The sequence below is a fragment of the Accipiter gentilis genome, chromosome 28 (assembly GCF_929443795.1).
Source record: "Accipiter gentilis chromosome 28, bAccGen1.1, whole genome shotgun sequence".
NCBI lineage: Eukaryota > Metazoa > Chordata > Aves > Accipitriformes > Accipitridae > Astur > Astur gentilis.
Genome location: NC_064907.1, coordinates 9567404 through 9579737, shown reverse-complemented (window position 1 = coordinate 9579737; position 12334 = coordinate 9567404). Strand labels below are relative to the sequence as shown.

At 35.5% G+C, this 12334-nt stretch overlaps 1 protein-coding gene across 4 annotated transcripts in view; it reads left to right on the top strand.

The window, feature by feature from the left end:
* Positions 1-12334, top strand: part of RYR2 (ryanodine receptor 2) — a 452105-nt gene that overhangs the window by 346575 nt on the left and 93196 nt on the right. For all 4 annotated transcript variants that reach the window (XM_049830593.1, XM_049830592.1, XM_049830591.1 and 1 more), the window contains exons 62-65: positions 2661-2710; positions 7809-7869; positions 9552-9790; positions 12071-12152. In XM_049830593.1, the coding sequence (XP_049686550.1) occupies positions 2661-2710; positions 7809-7869; positions 9552-9790; positions 12071-12152 (432 nt within the window). The remainder of the gene's footprint in view (positions 1-2660; positions 2711-7808; positions 7870-9551; positions 9791-12070; positions 12153-12334) is intronic.

Here is a 12334-nt window from a genome sequence, read left to right as displayed (position 1 = left end):
GTAAAGCAGACTACAAGCTTCACACAGGATCTACTGCATACCTTTAATGTACAGGTATCATGGTTGCCTTCTTGGCTATTTCTGGGTACTGAACCATGCAAAACTGACTTGCTGTTCTTTGAGGCTGACAGCCAATTGATGGTCATACAGACAAGCGGGGTTTGCAAGATTGTGTGAATACTGAGTGAAGTTTCTAGCAACAATACTAACCATAAGTAAGTAACAGCTGTCTTGACCCTGTGTCATCTCATGGACTAACTTGATCTGGCAGCTTGGCTGAATGACATTCTTCAAAGAATTAAAAATCTCTATCAAAATGCATGCATCTAGATAATTTTCCACTTTATGAGCTTCTGGGTTTTTTTTCTCTGTAATGTCCTGGATTACAGTATTTTCACAGTTGTTAAGTCATTCCAATGAACCCCATGCTTCTGGAATATGTCAAATGTGACTATATCAGCATATCTGCTGCTTATATTCAGGACTTCTGTGCATAATGCTGTCTAGCTGTGTGAGATTCCTGAACATGTAGCCCAGCAAAAGGATCAGAGCTGCTGCCATACCTGAGTAACCTGCCATCCAGAGGTGTCAGCCAAAGAGAAGAAAACATGTGCAAGCAAACCTTGGATGTATGATAGCTATAACCAGTGCTATTGAACAGATTATTTCTTAATTATCAAGACACAAAGATTATAGAAGCTACATTATATGATCCATTTCCTGAAGGGTTGTTTTGGGCCATTTTAATAGATTCCCAACATTTTTGTGTTTTGGTGTCCCCGTCCCCGTCCCCCCGCCCCAAGTATTATAGGGAGTTTGCCAAGGCTGAAGTTTGGATTTTCTATTGAGTTTTCCCTCTAGATTTGTTTGAGTGCAACTCATACGTAAGATTTTCTTCAAGCTAAGGGCAGTTTCTGTCTGCTTTCTTTTTCCAATGAAGATAAGCTTGCATTCATTAAGCTATGGAAGAGTATGATTTGGGGTATTGATAATGCAGTGACAGTTTTAACAAGTGCAATAAGCATTCTGTGTTCAGCAAATACATTAAATCCAGATCTATTTTGCGGGCAAATAGGGGTCAGACCTCTTCCTGAAATATGATGGCATTATATTCCATTTTATTTGTAACCAGCCTCTTCAGGATTGGGCTTTTTGCATTTTTCATCCATTAGACCATCTTACAAGTCCTTCTACTACTGCAGTTGTATAAAGTCAGTTCTGGACATCATTCTTAAGTACTGGCCATTTGGACATATTTATTCATTCATTTATTTAACCTAAACTAATTACACTGGGAATGACTTTGTGAAAACATAGCATTTGCTGAATGCTACAGTCAGTTGAGTAACATTTGTATGTTAGAAGATAAGATAGATTGTGAGCTATTTAATGTCTTTGTTAGAATGGACACAAGATTTATATGATGCTAACATGCTTCTGTACAGCTTTTCCCGTTGGACTGGGTGAACCAGGATTCTGATAAAAGAATATATAGCATACATCTGCCTCATGGAATAAAAAGTGAACAGAGATCCCCGAACATGCACCAACCAGACTCGTTTCTAAAACAGAGCAGTTGCTGTTGCTATAGTGGGTCACTGTGCACTGGCTAGTTAGCTGGATTCAACACCACATTAACCTGGCTGCTCTGATTCTGGACATAAATGTTTCCATTTGGCACAATGCTCTTGTCTGTCAATGGAACAACATGTTCAGATCTCATCCATAAACTGTGCAGACATGCTTATGGTGTCTCTTGCTTTTAAATCAGAGGTTGAAAACTAGCCTGTGTGCCTAATAATTAAATAGCTTAATAAAATGACATGATATTATTCATGTCATTTATAGCAGATGAGGGTTTTTGCAGCAGAAAAAATAATACCAAAATTGCTGTTGCTCTTGGAGAAAATTCTCAGACAAAACTGGATCATGAAGATTGAGCTAAGTCCTATCAAATCTGGAGGCCACATCAATTTGCGTAGGGCAGTATGCTCCTGCTTCTATGAATTAACACAAAACTTTGTTCTTCATTGTTCTGAATGGGGCACTGCTCATCAGCACAGGAAGTAATTCAAACAAGTGAAGTGAAATCATTGATCATATCCATTTCTGTTAGTTTTTAACCATGTAAGAGGCTATTTCTCATATTAAATGTGTTTAAGAAGCAATGTAGTTGAAAAGAAATTCTCACTGTGTTCAAGATGACAAGATCCAAATTGGACTAGTTAAACATTTGCCATCAAACACTTCAATTAATCTGATTTCCTTACCTTTTGTTTTCAAATTGTCAGTGGTATCCTGAATAGCACACTGACCACATTTTACTTCTTAAAGCTTTGATGATTATTTCCTTGTGGGTTATCATATAGGACGCTTTTATATTAATTAGCTTTGCTTTTAATTTTTTTTGGTTTCTTTAATTACAATATGTGCTTATTTAACCATGTTTGTTAAGAATATGCACTTGAGAACTCTTTCTTTAGTACTCTGTCCCACATTCTGCTCAGATAATTGATTCTTTCTGCGTGACATCATGTTGCTTTTCCTGCTCATATATCAGCTGTTATTTTTTCTTTCTTCTCCCTGCCCCCCCCCCCCCCCCCCATTTTTTCCTTTTCCCTTCTCTTCTCTTTTATCTTTTATTTTTCTTTTGTCTTCAGCCTGTTCTGCAAACTTGGAGTTCTTGTCAGGCATAGGATTTCACTGTTTGGTAAGGAGACCCTTGACAAATACTAGCATGGCCATCACTTGGTTTTCTTTGCCATTTTTGCATTGTGTTACGTGCTGCTTTGTTGCATGCTGCATGGCTGAGATGCATGGTCTTCACAGACCACTAATTGTTTAGGCTGGTAGATCACAGAATTTATTAGATGGAATAAGAAGCTTTTGTAGTTATCAGTTCGGGGTTTTTTGTTTAGTTTTCTGTGTGTCTTAACTAATATCTGGATTTCATTATCCTACCAAAGAATGTTGCTGAGTTAATTATAATTACAAATTTGTTACTTTATTCTAAATCGTTCGGGAAAAACAGAGCATCAGAACTGCACATTTGTATTGGAAAGTTATTAAGGAAAATGTGCAGTGGACTGAAATGCTTAGTTATGCTCTGTGGAATTCTTAAATATTCCCAGATGTGCTTGACTCCACATACGCATGTGTACTATCTTTCTGGTATTATGTGAATCTAGGAGGAGCTTGGTGTTTGTCTTATGCCATGTGAAAATCACTTAATTGAAGTCAATTTGAAGTCTGTATCAAGTGTATACATTATATGCAATGTGTGGCACAGTCATTTACTCTCCAATTTTTTCTTATGCCAGGATGATAGGATAGTTGAAATAGTACATACTATGCATATATAGCTTCTATGATGGGTGCATTGCAAACTTCAGCATCCATAAACATACCAAATTGGGTAATCATCTAGCAAATTAGAATTTGACTAGGATAACATGCATCTAACTCAATTCCTACGTATTTCATTCAATTTGAAGGGAAGGAACTCACTTGCTGCAGCAGTGTGGTGTTTAAAAAGCTTACAGACCATTATGAAAACCATTAAACTGAGAAGAAAGATCGGAAGTTATTTTGGGATGTCGCTTTTAAATGTGTTTTGGGATGAGCTGAATGGATTTACCTGTAAAGCCAAAAGATCATAGGAGGAATGGAGTTATTTCTGCAGCTGTGTGGCATTGTTGCAGCTTTTTCTGAAGGGTGGAGTATGTCACAAACGTACACATAAGCTCTGGTTTATACCCTAGGTTGTTTCTTCAAAGAATGAACTAGCTCAGGTATACTATTAAAATTTTGCAAATCTTTATTGTGTGAATTTGTTTTTCTGCCTTTTCTTCTAAAATGAGTAACAGTTGAAGTTAAAAATCTAAGTCAATGTAGCTTTCTTCGCTACTAAAGAAAAGGTCTTTTCCATTCCACATCTCAGCTTGCTTATTTCCTGTTGTTTGACTGGGTTCAAGTGGTAGAAGGAGATAAGTCAGATGGAACCAGATGAGTATTCACTATGGCTACAGTTTGTTTTTTAACTCTTTTCCTAGTGTGCAGTAACTACCAGAATACAAAATCTTTATGCCAACACAGAATTGTACTGTAGTTTTTCCATGAGTTATGTATGACAAGGTCACTGTAAGACTCTGGAGCACGGTTGTTTACTGTGGACCTATTAAGTCAAAATCACCTTACAGTTTGTCTTACCTTGACAGTGAATTACATTGTTAGAAAGCCTGATCAAAAGAATTACACTTACTTCAGCAAATACAAGCCCTGTGTAGAAGAGGGGAAAATGCTCCTGAGGACAGTCTCTGAGCACAGCTGGGGCCTAGAGTTATTTGTGTGTTTTGGAGACATCTTGAATAAGCAGGAGTTGCTTGATAACAACGTTTATGGATAGTGGGGAGCTTGCTATAACAAATAGCAAAATGCTATTTGGTTTTGCTATGTAGGTGTTTTATATTATTGTGAATTTGAATGGTACTTCTGAAGATACAGCTGCATGTATGAAAGATATTAGTAAAAGTCATGTAGCTTAAGCTGTATATAGAAGTCTTAATAAAATGGGAAACTAAGCATTCAAGTCTTCCAGAGTGAACGTAAATAGTTAATTGCATTTGATATCTCAGAGTGTCATTGGGATTATGGAATTGTAATTGAGCATGGAATTATTATTTCTTTTCACTGTGAAAGTAGATTTTGAGTCCAGCAATTTACGCTTGAGAGCTGTAGCTGTACGTCAGTAAGACTGGATTGATTTTCTTTCATTATTATTAGTGGGCTGAATTTGAAAATATTTTAGTGAATAATTTTGGTGACTTGAGCATCTGAATTTATATTTTCTCAATTTAAAAACCAAATTTATGTGACTAGTTTGATTCATTTTTTAAAAAATTGTTTAAATCTCCAGTAAGGCATTCTTCTTACGTAAGCATGTTAGTAATTTTTAAAAAAAATCTTCATATTGGTAATAGAGACCCATGTAATCTGAACCAAAAATTAGCTGGGTAAGACATCAGATAAGAAAGGCCTGTTTTTGCTCACTCTTTTTTGGGAACTTAAAGAAATTAATCAGCAGGGTTCTTAAAAAGAAACAGAAGGCTTTCTCTGCCTAATAACATCCTGAATTTATAAGTGTCCTTCCAGTGAGGCATCCTGGAATCAATATCCATAGCACTTTTGCAATACAGCAACAGTTCTTCCCTCCTGATATAATAATACAGCTTTCTAAAATATGTAGGGCTGCACCTCAGATTATTAAACTCAGTTGTGCAGTTCATGGGAACAACTGCATTTGTAATACATGCTGAACAGTGATCCAACCATCAACCTAGTATTTATACTAGCTCCTGGGATAATTTTAGCTTTAACACCTCTTGAACTCATGTGGTTTAGTATTTGCATATGTCCAGCCTCTATTGTTTTGAGTTGTGTGAAGAGTTCCTTTAAAGAACAGCTCGTTTCAGTTTTTATCCTATTGAATTGTACTTATCACCTGCTCCCCTTTCATGAGGTAGCAGAATTTTATATACTGCATGTCCATTTTGTGCACTACATCAGTGTTCTGTATCTAGCTTTCAGACTTCTGAAAACCAAGAACATTTTTAATTAATAAAAAAAAGAATATTTTTAATTTAATAAACGTGTATGTATATACACTGTGAAATATTTGCAATAGTAATAAAACTAGTTTCATTAGAAACCCCCTCATTTTAGGTTTCATAACTCAGTTTAAAAAAAAGATGGCCTTCTGAAATTGACTTCTGACCTCAGGTTGGAAGCAAACTGGTTCTTGAAACGTTCAATTTAGAAGGATTTTTTTTGAGTTTTAACTGTGGCATTTTAAGGTAAAATATTAAAAAATACTGTGTTTTGTGGGTTTTTGCTTTAGAAACACAGTGAAAACTAAATTCATTATATTGAACAAAAGCAAGACACAGAATTTCCACTGAACCTAAACCTGTCTTTCATAGCAAATTACATTTTCAAAGATTCTGTAACAAATCCTGCCAGAAGTAGACATTCCAGAAAAGAAGTTTCATGAAAATGTTGAAAGTCTGTTTTTGGTGCTACATGGATAAACTCTAGTATGTCAATCAGTTTATATTGAAGGGACTGCATTTACTATGGTCACTGAATTCTGCTCTGATATCCCAGTCTGCGGAACCAACCACACTGCAGTATCTGCTACAGGGATATGCCTAAAACTTGTCTGGTGTTCAGAATAACTAGATGTATTTCTGACCCTTCCATCTGGTTGCAGCATACGAAGTACCTGATTCCTGATAAATATATGGCTCTTGAAATGTGTGTACATGGTGTAAATAAATTGCCAATGTAAATTTTTAGGGAACTGGAGTGAGCATCTCTGTACTGCACTGTAGCATGCAGTGTATACACATCGGCATGACGAATGTTAAGATACTAGTTCATGACAGTCTAATCCACATCTAAATCCGGGTTGCTTTGGGTACTTTGCTCCATCCCTGCTGTCATTAGCACAGTCCTGCACTCTCTTCTTCATCAGCACTGGCGTTCATATCACCAGAGCAGTAAGATACTAAGGAAAAAAAATAGGAGCTGACAAAAAACTTAATCTTTTGGGGTGGTTTTTTTGGTAGGATTTTTTTAGGCCACCTCAGCTTTCTCATCTGCTCACTATATCATTGCATGACCACCTGTGCCAGTGCAAAGAGGGTGGGGCTGCCTGGCTAGGGGCAGCCGTGGAAGCCGTGGTTCAGGTTTGTTTAATCTTCTGTGGATGAACACCACGACAATACCTCCTAATTCGACAGCACAGAATAACATTCTCAGTGCTGCAATAAACCTCCCACTGCTTCCTTGCAATTTGTCTTTTAAAATCTCTATTTCACTGAAACAGTTACTAATTTTACTTGTATCTTTGCCTATATTTTTAAGTGAAATAACCGTACACTGTATGAAGGTGACGGTATTTTCAGAAATTTATCTTAAACATTCAATTTGTTTCTTCTTTTTTTTTTTTTTTTTTGAGAAACTTTAAATATGCAGAGAAGCAAGAAAAGGTATTTTCATTTTTGCAGATTTAAAAAAAAAATAATGAATATATAAATATTAAGTAAGATGTGGGTCAAATTTGTGTAGCCTAATTCTGTCCTGGATTTAAAAAGTGAACTTAGAGGTGGCTTGTACATGGCAACATCTTGGAACGTAAATATGCATACAAGGCATGTTGTGTGTAAGTTCTCTTTTTATGTACATAAGTGTGAAAAAAAAAATTGATTATGAGAGATGCATATTATGTCAGAGAGTGTTACTCATGTGGGCCACACCTGATCCTGCTATAACTGGCTGCAGCCTATTGGTAACACCAGGGAACTAACCTTTTTGGTGACATTTTATAGAAATGTTCTCTTCCTGCGATAGCAACTTGCGAAAGTTAACAGCTTTTATGTTACTGAGAGGGGGAAGATAAATGTTCAGATAAACTTGAATCAATTAAAGCAAAATTTATAAAACTTAAATGAAAACCAGACAATACACTGCCGCTCTAATTAACCCCACATTTAAGTGCTTCCATCTTGACTGCCTCAGCTATTTGATGAGAGATGCTTTACTGCCTCTAGTTACTGCATTTGTGTAAACAAGGCTAAGACAACAAACTGCATGTTTTTTAACTTGAATGTTAAAATTATGCAGAGGTTCAGTTGCTCTTCTGCTATGTCATTTACCTTTCATTAAAACCAGACATACAGTTAGGAGAGTGTAGGTATTCTATACAGTATGCTCAGCTTAATTGGTGGATAATTTTCCTCCCTGTTTAGGAAATGATGCAACATCAATAGTCAACTGTCTTCACATACTGGGCCAGACCTTGGATGCAAGGTAATACTGAATATATTTTCTAAAGTACAAAGAAAATCACTGAAGAAGATAATGTGCAGTCAGGTTTGGGCTACCTGTGTAAGGCTACAGAATTTCAAAACTCAAGAAGCTATAGTACTAAAAAGAATTCCCATTGCAAAGTAGGTTAATTACTAGTTAGTTACTAGGGTTTGGCAGGACAATATTTGTAGGTTACACTTTCAGCTTCAGATCAATGGTGTCCAGGAACTGCTGGCTGTTAGTTCATCTGGTTTTAATCAAGTGACCATCCCAAAACCACAATAACATTAGAAATATTTTATTCTTTTGCTTACACTGTTTAATTAAAAAATTCAGGACTTAAATGCGCATGGGGTGCAGTTGATCTGTCTCACAGTGCGTCTTTGTTGCAAAGTTAATTCAGATTCTAATTTGAACAAAAAAAACCCTTTACATCGAATTCAGTGGCACTTTTAAGTTAAATTGAGCTGCTTGAGCCATTGTGAGGTTTATGGATGAGACAGTCTTGAAATATTGGAGGGTAACATGTTGCTTTTCATTAACTGTACAGTCAACTAACTGTGCTGATAGTTGACTTTTTAGATCTTCGCAGTTGTGAAACAAAGCATGATAGTTTGTTACCTCCATGGTAATTTAAGATAACTTTTTTCACTTTGCATTTACTGTCAAAGAATTGACTGGGTTATATGCAGATAGATCTTTTTCTCAGTATCTTTGCAGTGGCTTAAATGAACAAATTTTACTTTCCATTTGCTGTCGGGTAGACTCATGATCATGATCATTAATATGGCTCAGCTGTTGCATGGTAATCCTTTAGGTTGCAATATCTTGGGTTTTTGTTCTAAATTGTCCATGCTCTATGCAATCATACAGATGGAATACAGGTGGAGATCATCAATTCAGCTCTTGGTAGAAATGTAAAAATAGCTCCAGATGGGGATTAAGGGATTCATGGAGGTTGCATGAAAGTTTGAAAATATTGCCATTGAAACTGTATATATTCACTCTGTAAAAACAAACGAACAAACAAAAAATCTGGACTGTTGCTCAATGTACAAAAGAATTTCACCTGGATTTATTTCACGCATGCCTAAATGAAAACTTTTGTTAAACAAAGGTTCTCTGCAATTGAGCTAGTTAAAACAAATAAAGTAGTAATTCTCTGGGATTATATCATTACAGAATTGATTATGCTGTTAGAGTTCTGTAATCCATGCATTTATTTATTTAATTTTAAACAGATTTGGTTGTTTTCACTCGTTCCTTTCTGATGCCCTTATTCTGGAGGCAGAAATACAACTGTCATGGTTGGGAAGACTTTCTGAATTTTAGCTTGAGAGAGTTCTTCTCTTCCTAGAGTCATAAATTGCAGACTTACTCATTCTTTTTGTTAGGTGGGATTTTTTGCTTCTGAAGGCAAATGAATCACTTCAAAGTCCTTTTAAACTTATAAATTATTTTCTTAATGGGAAACTAGGTAAAATATCCTTGTGTTCTGCAGGATACCTATGAAACCTTTTTTGTAGTAGGTTGTTCTGCTGTGAGAAGATTTTACAATATCAAAAGATGAAAGATTTTTCTTCAGATCTTTATTACCTATTTCATATAAGCCAAGACTAGTCTTTATTCCACGCTTGTCTAATAGAATATTCTTTTTCATTCTTTTTGTATGCTATATACAGGACTGTGATGAAAACTGGTCTGGAATCTGTTAAGATGGCATTGAGAGCATTTTTGGACAATGCTGCTGAGGATCTGGAGAAAACAATGGAAAATCTTAAGCAAGGCCAGTTTACACACAGCAGAAACCAGCCAAAGGGAGTTACACAAATCATTAATTATACCACAGTTGCTCTCCTGCCAGTGCTATCTTCATTATTTGAGCATATTGGACAGCACCAGTTTGGGGAAGATTTGATATGTATGTATTATTTAGAAGTGCCATGCCACTAAAATAACTGTAGTGACACATAGTAAGCATTACTAGACTCTCTGTTCTATTAGAGAAAGACAAATCCTATGTAATTTTGACAAACTTGTCATTGATTTAATCAAACATTTGCTGTAATTGACCTAGAACAGTCTGCAGGTTTTAGTGGACTTTGTTTAAATATTAAAGCAGTCGTTGCTGTGATTAGGCAGTCAGAAGGCTCAATTTTGTTTGTAACTTTACCATAGATGTACTGTGACTTCTTCTTATGTGCAAAGTTACTTTGTATAAGTTAATTTGTTTTTGCTCTGTCTGTAAATGAGGTTATACTACGAGAATGATGTTATTCCATCATACATGCACTTTGACTCGGTATCAGTTTACGGGGAGTTTGGGTGGGTGCATCTTAGATACTAAGGAACAGTGGAAGGAGCTCCTGAAAAATTCAGGCACTGGAGAAGGGAATGTGTATGAGACTGTATATGAGATTACTGTAGGGATTCTGATTATGGCAGATTCAGTGTCCTTTATTTTCCTAAACCCAGCTCCACAGGAATTCGACTGTCCAGACTGCACTAAAGGAGGCAATTCTGCTCTGTATAGTTAACTCAGTTATGGAAATAACTGAGAGAGTGACCTGGAATAAAAGAATATAAAATTATATTTTTTCTGTTTTTAGAATCTGGAAAAGTATTATTTGAAATATCATTAAGAGAACTGCTTTTGAAAATCTGGAGTTGTATTGATGGATTTGAATGTGATGAGATGTAAACATCTACTTTTCTCATTAAATTATGTCTGTAAAATTCAGGAGACTGTGACAGTATCCAGAAAAAGTCATCTGTGGGGTTCACATACATCACTTGTTCATCGTAAACCACTTTTTCAGACATCAACAAGTTCATGCTTGTATAATTTTTGATCTCTGTTATTCCATGCTTTGGAACTTAATAATTAGCCTTTGATACTTTATCACTTATAGTTGGTATTCTTAATCAGCTATTCTAAATACATCACACTGGTGTCAAGCACACAATTTAGAATTCATAAACTGAGAAAGAATAATTAATTTAAATTGTGCCTGCTTATTTTGTCTGGAGCATAGTTGGAAAGGCTAATTTTTCTTACACACAACTTCTCTTTACATCTTGTTAAGAATAAGATTATTTTATTTGTATTACTCTGATGACAAGCACTTGACCTGGTGCTTGTACCTAAGAGTATTACTCCATGTACAGAGTACTCCATGGTGTGATCCATGTACGAAGGTGGGTCAGTGTACCTGAGGGTACTCTTACTAAGTAAAAATACTCAACTCCAAGGTGACCCAAACTAAAATCACGGTAGTCAGGCTATGTAGCTTGGATGCACTATCTTGTAGGCTCTCCAACCCATTAAGTCTTATCCTATTTTACTCCCAACATTTCATTGCATATTGGGGGAAGATATTAGCACTGTGGGAGAGACTAGAAAAAGTGTATATGGAAAGAATGGGACTGTTGTTCCTTGATGGTATTTAGACTGTTGTTACACTATTACTGCAGATTACATTGGAAAAGCATTTTTTTTCAAATAGATGTTAAGATTATTCTCACATTTTTGTGACTGAAACATTTGATAATTTCAAAACATGCTTTGGTGAAGTATTCATAAGGGCTAAAGGATTATTTATTTATTTAATCCTTTGTCAGTCTGAAGTGTAAATTAAGTACGTGCTAGTAACTGATATTTGTGTCTAAATTTTTAAAAATACAAACTGTAATTAAAAGAATTAAATATCTGTTTAAAAGGATTGCCATTCTTTTGTAAAGCATTTTATACAGTGGTGTTACATTTGTGAATCGATTTGTTCACTAATAATTTTTTTTTACTTTCAGCACTTTATTTGATTTAACATGAAACTTTCTTAAGTGCTACAGACAAACTAGAAAAGATTCATTGACAGATTTTTCGTAGTTATTAAGTTAATAAATTTCTCAGATTTTGCAATTAGATGTTATCCTTAAAGAGTTGGTATGCCACTAATTTCAGAAAGTTAGTGAGCTAGTGAAATATGTTTACTGTCTTAGCTGGTAACTTGATATTGAAGTAAAAACTATGGCACTAGGTGCTCAGAAGACTTTTTGTATTTAGAAGGTGATTTCTGTGGATTGCCTTTGATAGCTTAATATTATTAATTCAGCTATTGTCAAAAGAAATGTGTTCTAGTTCTGCAGAAATGTATTGCAAAGAAAAATCTCTTTATACCTATCATTTTCTTCTTCTCTTTAGTGGAAGATGTTCAGGTCTCCTGCTACAGAATATTGGCCAGTTTATATGCTCTGGGAACCAGCAAGAGTATCTATGTAGAGCGGTAAGAAGAAAAAGTGTTCCTCTATTTTTAATATTTGTGTTTATGTTTAGCTTCATGAATATGCAGTCCAGATATGAATATAATAAGAGATTGTTGTTGGAAAGATATCTTGAGAGAAAAAAGGTGCTCAGATGTTACATGGAATGGAGCTGTGTTTATTATAATACGCATAAAATGTTGGA